Source organism: Balaenoptera borealis (genome assembly GCF_965194805.1).
Source record: "Balaenoptera borealis genome assembly, chromosome: 10".
Taxonomy (NCBI): domain Eukaryota; kingdom Metazoa; phylum Chordata; class Mammalia; order Artiodactyla; family Balaenopteridae; genus Balaenoptera; species Balaenoptera borealis.
In genome coordinates this window covers 99,080,590-99,097,393 of record NC_138874.1, presented here as the reverse complement: position 1 = coordinate 99,097,393, position 16,804 = coordinate 99,080,590, and the positions used below count along the sequence as shown (strand labels likewise).

At 36.8% G+C, this 16,804-nt stretch overlaps 1 protein-coding gene across 8 annotated transcripts in view; it reads right to left on the bottom strand.

The window, feature by feature from the left end:
- Window positions 1–223: 223 nt before the first annotated feature.
- Window positions 224–16,804, bottom strand: part of ADD3 (adducin 3) — a 122,557-nt gene continuing 105,976 nt past the window's right edge. For 5 of the 8 annotated variants that reach the window (XM_082408300.1, XM_082408299.1, XM_082408303.1 and 2 more), the window contains exons 4-15: window positions 15,087–15,238; window positions 14,043–14,123; window positions 13,038–13,187; window positions 12,409–12,552; window positions 12,198–12,296; window positions 10,548–10,730; window positions 9,729–9,986; window positions 8,312–8,431; window positions 7,784–7,870; window positions 4,824–4,947; window positions 3,097–3,192; window positions 224–2,492 (exon numbers count right to left, since the gene is read on the bottom strand). In XM_082408300.1, coding sequence (XP_082264426.1) covers window positions 2,200–2,492; window positions 3,097–3,192; window positions 4,824–4,947; window positions 7,784–7,870; window positions 8,312–8,431; window positions 9,729–9,986; window positions 10,548–10,730; window positions 12,198–12,296; window positions 12,409–12,552; window positions 13,038–13,187; window positions 14,043–14,123; window positions 15,087–15,238 — 1,787 coding nt within the window. In that variant the 3' untranslated portion in view covers window positions 224–2,199. Of the gene's footprint in view, window positions 2,493–2,998; window positions 3,193–4,823; window positions 4,948–7,783; window positions 7,871–8,311; window positions 8,432–9,728; window positions 9,987–10,547; window positions 10,731–12,197; window positions 12,297–12,408; window positions 12,553–13,037; window positions 13,188–14,042; window positions 14,124–15,086; window positions 15,239–16,804 lie in introns of all 8 variants that reach the window. The other 3 variants (XM_082408304.1, XM_082408305.1, XR_014249253.1) reach the window with 2 other exon arrangements.

Sequence of the window (16,804 nt, the reverse complement as noted above, 5' to 3'; positions counted from 1 at the left end):
AAAATAGGTCACTTGGGGAATATTTCCTCCAAAATGAGTTGAAACAAGAAGGGTTTTGTATAGTTGATTTTCAACTAATTTGAAAATAAATGTATTAGGACATTCCTTATTCAGAAGTGTCAGTCTTACTCAAAATCTCACTGCAGTACAAAACTCAACAGCCCACAAAGTAATTCAGGATAAGTAACCACCCTTGAATTGAAAGCTCTTGATACCAAGTCCATCTATTTAAAATACTGTTTATTTGTGATTTTACATTAATTAGCATTACATCTAAGAGCAATATCAGATAACATTTATACATTTTCCACATGACACAGAGGTTCACTGGCTCATTCTTTATGCCAAAGCAAGTAAATAGAGGCATTAGCAAAAGGTGCAAATAGTTCACTGTTGCATTTAAAAAATATTTATGCACATTGCATTCATTTTATATATATTTTTAAAAAGTAATGGAAAAGCATAGTTCACAGGTTACTGTTTCTACATACGTTGTAATACAACATAAATGATGTAGAACATAAAAGAATCCTCAAATACAGAATTAAGCAACTGAAAGTTTCCACTAAGATTAAAACACTGATTCCAGTAGTTAGTGAGATCTAGAATGAACTTTCCAGGCTCCGTTTCAACTTTGCATCATCATACACTCACAGTCAAACAGAACCAGCCCCAGAACACACTATAATCAGTGTAATTTTTTACACACCAACTCACCCTTCAGAAATACTTTGGATTATTTTTACCCACTGACTATTTTGGATCATTGATTTTACATTGATTTGTGACATGACTTGGGTGAAAGGGAAAAAAAACTATATTAAGCCTAGGTTTAAATTTGTATTTACATTAGAAAGAAAGTTAACTGAAAAGATAAGAAAAATTGGTAAAAATTAAGAAGTGGTAGTTTTCTCACAGTGGGGGTGGGATTAGACCCACTGATTTCTTCTTGTGCTGCCTTCTGAAGATACACAAGTTAAAAGGAGGATTTGACCCTTTTAAAACTCAAATATCAACTAAGAAATACAATGATTTTGGCAGAGAAGCAGAATTTTAGAAATTTGGGACACACGTCAAATAAATGACACTTCAAATCCTATCATGACTATGAATCATTATCGAACTAGAATTCTTCTTCTCATGACACCTCTCTTGTTCCCTTCATTTTTCACTTTCTCTCTCATTCTTTTCCTTTCCACTTGGTTACTTTATGAGGGCTTCTTCATTCATTAGCGATACTAAGAGAAAAATACATTATAAGGTTCAAATATGAATCCTGTTATGCCTTTAAATGCTCTAATCCCCTTTTGATACCAAGTCGCTGGATTCTTTAATTATATTTAAGTATACTTAGTACCAAGCAGCCTCAAATGTGCTCTACTGTTAAATGATTGGCTAATATGCTTAGACACTTTTATACTGAATGGTATACAAACATCTCAACATACAAAAATCTTTTTTGCCAGAGTTAAACTAAATAACCCATGTTATGTGTATAAAATCCCCTCTGTTGAAAAATAAGGGGCTTTCTAAACTAATAAAAAAGGAATTTTTCAAAAATTATAGTTTACTAAAATGACGTGTTTTTTTTGCAAACAAAGTTACTTCAGGTGAGGAAATTTTATACTATGAATAAAATTCCAAATGAATCTTTTCTTAAATTTAAAAAAACAATTATGTGCCAGTGTATACTAATGCTATAGATTCTTATCTTAGAAGCTTTTAAAGCATTCTGTTAATGCCCATTTTAACAATGGGAACCCAAAAGGGACAGTCAATAATCATGATAAAAAACTATAATCTGCTTACCAAGTGAAGCAGGTTTTGAGAAACAAAAATTCTCTCACTTGTTCACTGGTAATTTCTTTCCAACAGATATTACGTAGAAGGCCTGAAGTAATTCAGACAGATATCTGTTTGTGGTGATTATAATAATACTTCATGAGGGCAGAGCTAATCAAAACTAGCAATTGTTTAAAAATTCAAAACCTTTTTTGGACATACGAAATGAGAGATGAATTTGAAAGTGTTTTTCATAATATGTTTTTCTTTTAGTAAAACCTCTTTCCAGTTCTTAAAGTCCAGTTTGCTACATACCCCCAATCTAATCTACCACTGCATATTAATGATCAACTTAAATGTGGTTTTTAAATGTGCAACATCACATTGTAATAATAATAATTACAAAAAAGACTTTATTTAGGCTTCAACTTTCTCCTTTTTTTTGTTCTTTTTCAGAAAAGAAGGAGTGCGGAATTTCTTCTTTTTCTTGGATGGTGATTTTGAAGGTGAGCCTTCAGGTGACAGGACTTCTTCAATTTTTTCTGGAGACTTAATGGTAATCTCGATGTTTTCTATGGTGGTGCTTGTAGTTAACCTGCTCACTCGCTCAGCAAGCTCGTCTTCAACACCATGCACATCATCCTTGCCGTTCACTATCAGGACAGGCATGTCCATGGAGATGAAGCTCTTGGAAAACAGCTCATGGTTTTCTACAAAAGGGGAGGATTTTTAAATTTTATATAGTCAACATCCTTGTTTTATTTTACAAAACTGACATGTTTAAGCAATGTACTTTAATTCCAATAAAGATAGATCATTATTTTAATAGACTATGGGCCTATTAGCATAAAGTTAATGCTCTTAAGTGGTATAAAGAGGACAAAGTTGTTAGACCAAAGAATGAAGGCTGGATAAGTCCAGTTTGATGACTTGACAGTTTCACTGTAAAGCAAGTCAGTATAAATGAGGAAGACAACATACGTACATTTTTCTTTAATTTTGGGGTCACTGGGCAATCAAAATTGAAAAAGATTTCATGCTTCTGATTGGAAGACATATGACAAACCAATTTTAATTTCACAAATTCTTAAGAACTATAGGTTCCCAATATCCAGATTAAGGTAAGTCAATATAAATGTTGAACAAAAGTAGCACCCCATTTAATAAAAAATATAAAATTATTGGGAGCTTTAAGTAAAATCCATGGTAAACTTACTGTATCAGGTGTTCAATTTCTTTATATGAAGACAAATGACAGAGGGACAGACTCTAAAGATTAAGTCGGTGAAGGCTATGGGAAAGTACATTGAATACCTTCTAATTTTTCAGGGATATTTTGCGGTGACTGAGTTTGAGACTGAATTTGTGAAACAGATGAAGCGTCATCTGAGAGTAATTCCTGCTCAGCATCTGTTGGATAAGAGTTTAGTTAAAAGCCATGCAAAACAAAGAAGCATAAGATTTCAGCGAGGTTAGTGCATACGTCAAATACCTGCATACACAGGGATGATAAACTCCTCAGCAATGAGCTGAGCATGCTAACAGTTATCCCACGTATCGATAATTATGCAGTAAGAGGAGGTTAATGTGTTAACATTTCTGGCTGCTACTGGTAATTTTATACACATGCTTTAAGGAAGCATGGCTATTGGAAGCCCGGGCAAATGATATGTATGCATTTAACTTTTGCTAGAGTGTTAGAAAACCAAAATACATTGAGCAGCCAAATGAAAAGAAATATGAAAGCTTCACCAATGATGCTACATTAATGAGGCAGAATGCCTCACTGAATTTTTGATCAATATCCAATTAGTGATTCCTGTCAGCAATATTAGTGAGCTAATTCAGGTCATAATGAACGTGGAAGAAACTATAAAGTTATATATAAAAGGTGATGGTTCTATTGTGCAATATTTGTTACCTGGCATCTTTAGGCTTTCAAAAAATAAGAGATTAAAGAGGGACATTTTACAAAATACAAAAACAGAGAAAGTTTCCAACCTTATGTTAGAATAAACAAGTTGAATAGTATCACCTAACATTTAGTGTAATTACATTAATGAGTCAGGATGACTTCCTTTTGTGACAAAGACACTAACACACTGATAAAAACTGTTCCCTGGATGATCCAGATGTCATTAGTTCTTTCTACATGATATCTAACTGGGACAAAGATTCTTTAACTATTGGTTCTGTTTTGCATAAAAATTTCAACTGCATGTTGAAGATGCTCTAAAGCAGAGGCTCTTACCCTCTTTTGGGGTTACAGACTTCTTGCCCTCCACCTTGCACCCTTGCCTTCCTCAAATCTGTATTGTACAAAATTAAGCATATATTTTTCAGATGGCTCATGGACTGTCTGAAGCTTATCCAAAGACCCAAGATTGAGAACCCTTGCTATAAAGAATCTCTTATTCTTGAGAAAAAGGGAGCTAATATTCAATTGGCATTTTCATGAACAATTCTTAAATACAAGCCTTGCTTAGGGTTCTGAAGTCAGATAAAAGCAACCTCACTAGAGTGCCCATGTACTTAAGGAAAGTCACATAAAAATTCTAGCAGTTTGCTTTATATTTTGATTTTGAAATTAAATATTGACATCTTAAGACATCCAGTAACAATAGAGATTTTACAAAGCATTAAAGCCACATACTTATTAATCTATAATTATGTCAAAGTAGAAAGTTTTTTTAAAAAGCCACATATTCTGAATGTTTAAATCTATTAATGTATCTACATTTACTCTAGCTAGTGATTCTTTACTCATCCGGGGATTTCACTTTACTATAGAAGACTTTTTGCTAGCAATCAGATTGCTTTCTGAGGAAAACAGTCTTCTCTACATGTTAACATAGATGGTGTGTGGTAGCTACTTGCATTTCAGTCCTACTTCTACTCAAGTAAGGACTGGGAGAGAGGATATGGAAAAACTGATTGTAAAAGGAACATTAAAAAAAACCCCTGACTGCTCTCTATCATCCAACTCAAGAGGCTCTGTCAGCAGTGTGGCTATCCTGGGCTTAATCTCAAAACGAACTAACCTTCCAGTCCTTGCTGTTTACGTTCAACTGCCTTCTTATACTCTTCAAGTTCTCCTTCTGTGAGATGACTGAAGGGGTTGGGAGGAGCTGGTGGGGCATGATCGTCATCTTCAAACTGCATGGTCTTGCAAAGAAAAACAATGGCTTGTTACCAAGAGCTTTACTTATATCTATATATTTATTTATATATATTTACATATATACACAACTTCATACACACACACTTAAATGTATATATGATGTTTGTGACGCCCCATCTCACAACAATCATAAGAAATGATAAAGTAACGTGCTTTGTTTAAAATATTCATATCAGATTAATGCTTTTAGACTACTGATCCAATAGACTAAAATTGCCAGTGATGTTTCCTCAATAAGCCTGCATAGGTCAATTTTAATAACTCTGAAAAAAAACTAAGCCAAGTTCTAGAAAGCTTCATATAACTAAGAAATATCTTAAAAACCAAGAATTTCAAAAAGCCTTTGAAAAAAGTCTTAGAAAAATGAAACTATACCAAAAGAACTTTAAATGTGCTATGAAAATAAACTTGTACCTATTTGCTCTAGAAAAGAAATTAATGAGACTTACAGCTAAACCTGGCAGATTGAACCCATGCATTTAAAAAAATTCCTCCCAAAACCCCACTAAAATGATAGTAAACGAACAACAACAAAAAAGTATAAACTTTTAAGGACAAAAGAATGGAAGATGAGACAACAGAGGATGAGAAGTCGTAACACATTGTTGGAAGATGGAAAGCAGGTGGAAGAATGGGTGGAAGAGCTGAGAAAGTTGAAGCCTTAGCCTTGCAAAGGAACAACCTGCTCATTTGCCCTGTGGAGGCCTGGTAAGGCTCAGGTATCACAGAAGGTGCGGTGAAGAAAAGCGGGGACAAGTTAGAAGTGTAAATAAGGAACAGACAGACTCTCAGGTCCCCTTTCCTGCTCCACACAGCTGAGCATTTACTTCTTTCTCATCTCTGCAGAAGATCAGAGGCTTATTCTTCAGAACAACTGATTAGGGGACACAAAACATAGCTGAGGGTTCCCAGGATGATGGTGGGAGACTGGCAAGAGACTAGAGAATTCTCTGGATAAATTAAATGACCCCAGATAAACAACTACAGATACTAACATTTGGGCATTCCTGAAAGAATCAACCTGGTCCACATCCAGTCACCCTACAGTGGAGCTTGCCAGTTCCCAAGCCCTGCACACACCTGAAGCTTCTGACTAGCTTTCAGTGTCTCATTCTTAAATACAGACAGACTACCACGGATTTCCAGACACTTGAGGAAAGTTTCCAACATGGAGGAAACCAGAATTAAGAAGAAAAAGGGAACTCAGAAGAAACAGACAATAAAGGCAGCCGAAGAAAATTTAAAATTGATTCCCTTAGAGCAATAAGAGAAAATACTGTATCCAGAAAGACCAGGATGTTATTTAAAAAGGAAAAAAAAAAAAAGGAACATTCAGGGAATAAGAAGTCTTAAAAAGTAAAAAAAAAAAAAAAAAATCAAAATAGAAAATTAAATAGAAGGCTTAGAAAATAAAGTCAAGCAAATCTCCCAGGAAGTAGGATTAAAAGACAAAGAGATATAAAATAGGAAAGAAAAAAATCAGAGGCTTAGTCAAAGAGATCCAACTAACAGTATATATATATCCTGACAGAAAAAGAAATTGAAGGGAAAAGGACTACTTACTGAAGAAATACTTTAAAAAATTCCCAGAACTGAAGGACATGACTTTGCAGACTGAAAAGGGTTACTACATGCTAAAAGTGGAGACTAAATAAAAATTACTACAAAGCACACCATCATAAAATTTCAGAACAGCAGGAATGTAGAAAAGGTCTTAAAAAAAAAAGCCTACACAAAGGTACACGAATCACAATACTCTCCTACTTCTTAACAATGATGGAGTTAGGGGATAATATGGTGATGCTTTTCATTTTATCTGTAAACTAGAATTCTGTATCCATTACATGCACATTTGAAGGTAGAATACAGGTTTTCAGACTGTTACCTCCTATGTATCCTTTCCCAGAAAGCTATTAGAGGATGCGCTCAATGATAAAAGAGTAAGAAAGGAGTCTCCTTTCTTAAGTAGGAGACATACGATGCAGGAAACAGGACTACATGGTGAGAAGCACAGGAATCCTCAGGATGGGCCTGTACATCTGGCTTGAAGAGCACCTAGTCCAGATCTGGACCAGAATGACAATGACAAAGGGCTAGAACTGAGAGATTACCTGTTACCTCTGACCCTATGGAAAATAATATTAAGAAAAGTTTGGGAAGAACTAAGCCCAATGTATCCTAAGTACTAAGCCAATGAAAAAAGGAGGCAACTTTTTCTCCAAGGGGAGAAAAGTTGTATAAGAAAGGAAATGTCATCATGGGATACTACCTGGCTCAGCAGTAAGCGTTTAAAAATATAAACACTGAAAGCTGACTAGACAAAACATTGTGGTATGACCTTACTGGGAGAATGAAAAAGGGAAGCCTTGTGTAAACAGGCTAAGTCCTCATAGTCCATAAAAGAAGTCACTACTGTCTTTCATTAATTCTAAGATGCACTTTTCTCCCACATTTTCTGATCCTGAAATTGGGATTCATCTTATAATTGGTTTCTTACAATTAGGTTTTTTCTCTTTTAGTGATACATAAAATAATGGTACTTCTCATAGTTGATGAAATAGATTTGATGAAATACAGCTGACGTCTAAAACTGATAAACCAAGAAAAAGCAGAATAAAGATGCTCTTTAGAAACAAAGGTATATGCTAGAATAAAGTCCTTGCCCCTAGAAATTGGGAACTGAAGGTGACATTTTAAGTCTTGGGGATTATTTGACTTTTTAACTTGTGTTTACATTAACTTTAGTAAAGACAGATATTCATATTTAAAAAGCAAAGAAATTAATGTGAAAACAAAGATCATATTGCTTTATGGACTTACAGAAGGAGGCTTATCCACAACAATTCCAGCAAGCAACTGAGATTGTGGTCCTGCTGTTTTCAAGTCATATCGATTTTGTTCTCGAATCTGAATTGAAAAACAGTAACAAGTTCTTGGGGGCAACTCTGCAGGTGACCTTTGGCTTACTATTTGACCCCCCCCAGGGTAAGAGCCTCTTTAATTCCCACCTCCACAAAGCCCTCTTTTACCATCATAACAACTCACATTAATCTCCTCCACTCTTCTTGATGTGTGATTTCCTATTGTCTTACATTGTTAGAGGACTACATTTTTCACTAATACAGCAGAAATATGTCTAATACTTCTTCCCTGTACAGCCCGCTCACCAGAAACTAGAACAGAGCTGGAGGTATTCAATACAACCTAAAATTATACAGAATTAAATTTCAAATTCTTCTGTATTTAAACCTCTAAGCTTAGCATTAATCAGATTCAGTCACCAGTGATTTAAACATAAAACAGCATAAAAAGGCCTCCTCTAGTCACAGAAGATCGACCATGTCTTACCTTATTTCTCTTTTCTAGTACTTCATTCGGGTTTGTGTTTAAAGGAACAAACTGATTTGGATCTTCAATTTTGATAGGTGTTCCACTACTAACTTTTGAAGAGTCCTCTGCTTTCATCCACTAAAGAATCAAAAATTTTCTAGAATGAAGCTTTGTGTTAAGGAAATATGGTAGGTTCTTGACAACTGTTTATTGACTCCAGTGGGTGGGTGCATACACTGTTAATATTTTAAAGAATTTCACTGAGTAGTTTTTAGTGGTCAATTAGTGTATCTCCCATACTAGTTAGAATCAGCATTCACTTAAAAACAAACAAATGTCATTACTATTCACATGAATACTAAATTATGCCTATTTAAATTTTTTTCTTTTGGCATTTTAAATATGTTGGTGAAAATATTTCAAGCATATAGAGCTTGATCTCACATTAACTCACATTCAGAGTTGCCACCTGCATTCAAGTTTTAAGTGATGATGGCTAAGAAGTCATCAAAAAGGACTCAAGAAATCTCTTAAGATTTAGTTTTCCAGATTTCATTTTTATTTTTGGCTGACAGAATGGGCCAAGCCCCTGACCAGCATTTTACAAAGGGGATAATCTTGTAGTAATCTATAGTATAATGGCACCACAGGGGTGGAAGAGCCTTAAATAATTCTTCTCATTTACCCATTATATCCCTTAAAGAAAGCTAATATTCATCAAGATTAATGATAACTGGCCATTAGTTTCTGTCAATAAAATTAATTCTGGGAAACTTATGTTCTTTTACTAGAAGATAAGAAATCAATATAGACTAGGGGAAAAAAAAACTTTGACGCCTAGGTATTTCCATATTAAATACTACTGATTTATATGATAGGATGAACCAATTTTGAGTATCTATAGAATATTTAGTGATAAGCACTCCAAAATTAAACCAAATCTGAGACAAAATGCTGAAAAATTTAAGATAACCTGTATCTTTATCTACAAGATCTTGCCTATGTGCAGTAATTCGCAAAATCTGGCACCGTTAGGTGTTGATAACTTTTATAGTTCTGATTCACAAGTACAATATAAACTACAAAGCAGTATCATGCAATGGGTAACACTGGGCTCCAGAGTCAGACTGCCTGCATTCAAACCCTGATTCTACCATTCACAAATGATTAGTTAATCCCTCTGTGCCTCAGTTTTCTCATCTATAAAATGGAGGAGAAAAACAGCATCCTTTCCATATTAGGAGAAGTAAATGAGATAATTCATGTACGGCACTTAGAACAAAGTGCCTTGCACAAAGGTTACCTGATAAGTTATAGCGATATTATTGTTAATGTTATATTCTACTTCCCCAATATTTTCAACATAGACCATTCAATTCATCAGTAACTAGGCAAAATATTTAGTAAAGGCAAACCACGTAAAGTAGGGGCATACTGTGATTTTGGTCCTGGGACTGGTCTCCCCATTCCGAGACTCCTCAGGCACATTCACTTTCATGTAGGTATTTGGTGAGTTCAGCCATCTTGTTTTTTCACGCTGCTGCCTCTGTGCCATGTATTTGAGAGGAGAGAGTGGCACTGTATCATCTTCAAAGGAAAAGGCAGTCACAGTTGCTGGGATCTCCACATCACTCTTGTGCCTAGGCTTTTCTCGAATGAGAGGATGCCTGTAAGCATAGCCTGTTCTATATCCCTAGGGGAGGGAAAGACCACATTTGAAGCTATCAAACTTGTACCAAACACAGCATTTAGAGTCTAATTCTTTAAACAAATGATTCAATAAGACCCTTTTACAGAAAAACAAATAAAGGGAAGATCCTTCCAAACTCCATATAACCTCCACATAACACTAGAGTTGAAAATTAAGCAAATTTCAAGATCTGGTTAAAACTGATTTCAGCTGACAAAGCAATTTCCACTCACACAACTGTTCCTGACAAAGGTAATTTCAAAACTGCTCACCAGAAACATTTTCCTAGATATAAACTGGTTTTCTGGAGGCCAAATCTCAGTGCTCATTTAAGTATTTGTTCCTGGGTCTGAAGGCAATCTGCCTTCTGACTCTTAGTGCAAGAGGCTAATAACTAAGATAAGATGACAGTTGCATGTTTCACTGATTCTTAAAATACACTGAATTCCTTCCTAGGGTCACACTCTGGAGCAAGGAGCGTGTTCCAAAACCAAAGGGAGATGGAAACATCTGCTCTTGAATCTGGAAACATGAAATCAAGGTTATGTTCAATTTTTCACCTACCAAATTGTCCAGAGTCCTCATCAGCCCTTCAAACTCAATCTCGCCAACCTTCCATTTTTGATGGGAACCCATATTCACTCCTCCTCCTCCAGATGCTGCCACAGTGTGAGTGGAAGCTTTATACTTCTGAAGATCCAGTACAAGCAGATTGTCTACTCCACCTGCCCCTGCTAATGCCCGCACCTGTAATCAATGGCAAAATATAGAGGCACAGGACTGTAAAGACTAGAATGAGTATTTCACTTTTAAAGAGGCATAAGGTTGATTCAGCAAATATCTGTAACACTTCCCTCTGGGCTGCCAACAAAGAAATACACTTGTGAAAGCAGGCAGCTGAAGTATCTTTTCCATCTATCTATACCTTCCAGGACTCTGACCCTCCCTGATGGGAAACACATTTAGAGCCATACCTTTTAATATACTTGAAGAAACTGAATTCTCTTGCCAAATTTTAAAGTTCTTTCCTTGTAGTTTTCCCATGGCAATCCAGTTAATACTTTTGTTGACAGTTATAATTTTAAAGGAATATAAACACTATACTGTGAATTTAAGAATATTTAGGCAGAAGTCAGCTCATTATCTCAATATAATTAAGTTTTTCATACCCTCATTTGAGAAGAAGAGCGACCATTAAAGCAAAAAAGAAAAAAAAAAAGGTGGTTGTTAAGACAAGTTGGTAGAAAAAGTTTTTTCCCCCTTTTTTGCGGTCTTTCCAATAAATTCAGATTATTACCATTTACTTCAAGAGAATCTGCTTGATTTTTCTTTCTTTTTTTTTTTGAAAGACTTTTTAAAAATTAATTAATTAATTAATTTATTTATTTATTTATTTATGGCTGGTTGTGTTGGGTCCTCGTTTCTGTGCAAGGGCTTTCTCTAGTTGTGGCAAGCGGGGGCCACTCTTCATCGCGGTGCGTGGGCCTCTCACTATCACGGCCTCTCTTGTTGTGGAGCACAGGCTCCAGACGCGCAGGCTCAGTAATTGTGGCTCACGGGCCCAGTTGCTCCACAGCATGTGGGATCTTCCCAGACCAGGGCTCGAACCCGTGTCCCCTGCATTGGCAGGCAAACTCTCAACCACTGCGCCACCAGGGAAGCCCCTGATTTTTCTTAAAGGGGGAAATTAGGGCCATTAAATGCATTCAGCTTCTCTGGGGAAAAAGTGGCTAATAAGTAATCCATTATAATAATGAGGCTGAGGCTGTGGCATCGCTGGAAACTTCATGAGTTCATAAAACTTCTGGCACTGCTCTTACACTTTTTATAAAAGTGGCCACAGCACAGCTGATCTCTGATAACTGGTAGTCACCTTTGTTTCTCAATTAGCACCACATCACTAGAGGGTGAAAATGGAGAAATGTGCAACTATACCATCTTAAAAAGTAGGATTATGAGGAAAATGATGTTTATGAAGAACTTAGATTTGGTGTGTGTGTCTGTATATGAATTTTAATTTTCTTTCCTCCTGTTTTCAATTCAAGAGATACCTCAGTTGACCCTTTTTTACTCAAGTGAAGCAGAACTTCTCTTAAAAGACAAAACAAAAAGCCACCAACTGATAGAACTCTGGAAATAAGTAAACACAATACCCAACACAACAAATAACAAAGCAAAAAACAAAAAAAGAGGGGGGTAAACAGTTTTTCTTACCTGAATCTCACAGGCTATCTGCACATTAAAAATGTAATGAAAAGCCTCCTCAACTGTTTCTCCAAGTGCTACCACACCATGATTTCTGAGTACCAGCACCTAAAATAGAATCCCAAAGCAATCACTTTAAATAACTGGCATAGCTCACACTGCTTTCATCAACAGTAACAGCAACAAAAATAGCTCCTTAGATAGAAACTCTACTACATACCTTACAACTTGGCCCCAGAACTTTCTGCAGTTGAATTCTCTCCTCCTGTTCATCAAGTGATCCTTGGTAGTCATAATAGGCGACATCTCCCAAGATCAGGGACTCTTGAGAAATTGGAAGGATCCCGCACTTCATGGAGGATACCTATTTGGTTGGGTTCATGCCAAGATAACACACTTAGTTACTAACTACACCTTCATAGGAACTGGATTCTTCAGTCAGCTCAGGAAGCGCTGGCCTATTCACTGTGTTCACCATTCCAGCCCACCTCCCACTTTAGTTCTTCACTTCTTCAAGAGAAAAAAAAAAAGACCTTTTGGGGATACTACTCAATTTACATGCTGTGCCAGATATTAGGAAAGAAGCCTTGCTCTAAAGAACTCAATGACCCCATTATTAAACTGATGAGTTCAAAAATGCAAATGCTATCTCTCCAGTTGTTTCCTAGAACAGTAGCATTTACTCCAAAGGGCCTTTGGCTTTCTGGATATGCAGAGGATTAATACTTTGAAAATAACTTCAAACGGTGGGGTCTGAAAGAATGAAGATTATAAAGTATCATGTAATGAAAGCCATGAAAAACTACACTTCCCAGGGTCATTGTTGATTTTGGCCCTTCAGTGACTTACAGCTGCCGTTGCAAGGGTATGGATGTGTATCACACACTTAACATCAGGACGTGTTGAATAGATTGCGGCATGGGGACTGAAGCCTGTGTGGTCAATTTTCAAATTAGTACTTCCCTGATCAACCACTTCTCCTATTATATTGACTTTCACCTGGAAAAATCAGAAAGACACAGTTAACTGGCACACGTGCATCAAAGTTTCCTGTGTTTCATGAGCTAAACCAGGGGGTGGCAAACTTTTTGTCAAAAGCCAGATAGCAAATATTTTAGATTTTGTGGGCCTCTGTTGCAACTACTCAACTCTGCCACTGTAGTATAAAAGCAGCCACAAACTACTGTAAAAGAATGGGTGTGGCTTTGTTCCCATAAAATTTTATTTACAAAAACAGGTAGTCTGCAAGAAAACTTAGCATTTAGCAAGAAGCACAGTTTCCAAGAAACTGAATAACTTAAGCTCTTCACTGAAGGTCTGGATAAGTCTGGCATTTACTGAACTGGCTGGAAAATGTTCATTTGCTAATTAACACTATAGCACCAGAACCAATGTAGTTCCTACTTTTCTAGAGGCCAATGACAGTGGCTCGGGGTACAATCATGGACAAATAAAATACTAGAATGTCAGACCCTATACTCACACCAACTGAACTTTGTTTAAATCTAGCTATAAAATATACAGACTTGTGTGTGTGTAGTTTTTTTATTTTTTGTTTTTTTTAAAGAAACAAATTACAGAGAGTTCAGGGTGAAAAAAATCAAGATTCTCTTCAAAACAAGAATAGGTTAACTGATTAGACCAATTCATTTATTAGGCTCTTCAACTACCCTGTTTTCTTGAACACTAAAGCTTTTCTTAAAAATCAACATTAGCTTTCCAAATTCTTCCCTGTTCACTAGTAAATGTTCTTCCATCCATACCTTTTCTTGTTCTGTCCTGTATTAAAAGCTAAAATCTGTCAGAAAAGTACAAGGAATCACAGAAAAAGTAACATAGGAATGAAAATTGTACCAAATTGGAGGCTGTGGCTTCAGAAAAAGACAGGCCTCTGGGAATTATTATTATGTGGTCTTGCTCCTTACTTATTCTTACCTGGGAGAAAGAAAAAAAACCAAAACAATACAGATTTACTATGAGGTGTTCATATTTTGCAGTGTAAACATGACTAGGAATATATTTACAATGAATAACTGTAAGATATCTGGGGGGAAAAACAAAGCAGAAATTAAAGCTGTGCAACATGAAACTTTCCTTGAAAAGTTTTCTTCCCTCAAGCCCTCAAGTGCTTGCTAAAAAATTCTGACATTAGTTTCTCATGTACTGGACTTACCTAAAAGTGTTATTTTGGGGGTTCTAAGGTTATTTAGGGTCAGCTACATGCAGGAGAAACGAATGCCAGCATTGTTCAACCCAATACAATATGGAAATTAAGGGGAAATGGGCAAAGGAAAGAGAATAGATTCTCTTCCTAGGAACGAATTAAGGTGGAAATGGAAGGGGAAACCAAGGAATAGCTGGAGGAAGGGACGAAAAGTTGTAGGAAGACTGCACCTCACATCTGTGCCATTTTCATCACACAATATTTTCATACTTTTTGCTTCCAAATATTGTCTTGTGTCCAAGTGTGGCAACATGAAAACAAGATGATGATGAATGGGAAAAATATATTAAAAAAATAAAGATGAGAGAGGAAACTTCCCTGGCCCCCTCTATTTTCCCTGCCCCAAGTGCTTTTTAAAGCATTTTTTAACATCACTGACTCCCAGATATAATTAACACAGAGAGAGAAAATTCTGCCAGGAGGATTTCTTCCTGGATAGGTTCTGTGACTGGTCTGAATTAAGGAAACAACGCAGATAACAAATGGAGAAGAACGCTGGGGTAACTGCAGCCTCTCCCTTAAACATAAGGTTTATATCAGGATGAGGTTGTGGTCCAGCGTGCTAGGTTCAGAGAATAAGGCCTGAAAACCAGACTTCTGAGTAAAGGTGAGGAGAGTATAGCTGCCTTTAAGTTGGGATTTTAGAAAAAGGAACTGAAAGACGAAGGACTCACTGAGATGTATGTATTTGCCAGGTGGGCCCATCCAAACAAATCTGCAAGTCTGTATAGGCTGGCAAGTTTACAGCGAGTAAGCTTTTCTCCCTTCATGTACGAGGATGTATCCGTCCCAGGAAGGTCATTGATAGGTGTGACCATGCCGAGACCTAAAAGAGGAAAAATTGTGGAGAAAGATTCAGGTCAAATAATTCCTTACCTGAAAATTAGTTGCCAGGAAGCAGCCTGAGTCCGAGAGTGTCCCAGCCTGTAAATGATGATCTGAACCTTATCAGCCCACACAATGTTGCATTAGCTTATCTTCCTTCAGAGAAGTACACTGAGAGTAAAAATACGTATCAGCTATCGCCTTGCTGTTTCATCTAGTACTTGTTCGAGAGTGATGTTAGGGAGTCAGGCTCACACCACTGGGGAAAAATGGTCACAGGATCCCAATGGTAAAAGCGTTACTAATACTGAGGTTATTGCTAATTTTATGATGAAAAGATCTCAACAGAAAGCTATTGTACCTTTCTAATACCTCTTCTGACTTTTATTCAAACAAAAAATATTTAAGAATGCAGTCAAACAGCAGTCTGGTTTCTGCCCTCACCAAACAACAAAAACTAGTCTTGATCTCTAATGACACAATTGCTGAATTCAACTTTCGCTCAGTCTTCATTCTCCTGGATCCCATTTCCCACCTCTTTCCTAGACTTCTTTTCCAGGCCTGTGTGGTACTATCATGGACCTCTTCTCCCTTAGCCCTTATGGACTCTTGTTAGGATGCATGGCACATGACAGATAATCAATGTTACAGAAAAAGTGAACCAAACTAGCTCAACATTTCCTGTTGCTTCTGATAGAATGTTTCTCCCAAGCTGGAAGAGTGAGTGATTTTGGAACTCATCGTTCTCACCATCCATCCGCCACCCCCGCCATCACCACATTCAAACCTGTTGCTAAGTCTTCTCTCCTCTTCCTTGGCTATGCCCTTCTCACTGATCTCTTCCTTCTTTTACCCGCAACTACTACTTTAGTTCAAGCACTTATAATTCACTCTGGGACTCTTTCAAAGATTCTTTAACCAGTATGTATGTCCCAACATACTGATCCACTTAGGAGTTCTACCCTCACCTTGCACGTTCCCACCATCATGTCTCTTTTCATACCATTCCTCTATTTGTGAAGTATTTGAATTTGTTGAATTCCTGTTTGTAAATCTTTAACCAAAAAGAAAAAAAAGGAAGTAACAAAGGAAGAAAGAGAAGGAAAAGAAAAGTCCCTGACGGTCTGGGACTCTGTGTACCTGCCCTGGTACAGCAGTGAGTTCTGTGCATGTCTCTCTGAGATGTAAAGTGCTTGGACTCAACGCCTTATGATTCTTGGTATCCTTAGTGTTCAGTCCACCAAATTGGTGCTCTCGCTAAAGAACTGTTGAATGAATAAAATGGCCTAAACCCTTTTACACCAAGTTCTAACTGCTCCATCCTTTAAAGTCTGGTTAGTTGAGGCCTCTCTTCTTCCACAAAGTTCTCTCAGTCCACTTCAGCCAACAATCAATTCCAACTCTGAGTTCATGGCAAGATGACTTAGAAAAGGTCATTAGACAATTTCTTACGAGCTGCTTTGTAATTTTTTCCTCTACAGTTACCTTGCAGTTTTAATCTTTTGTGCATTCACTGTATGTCTCCTCAATTCAAATATGCATTTATCTGGGGCAGGGACCACATTTT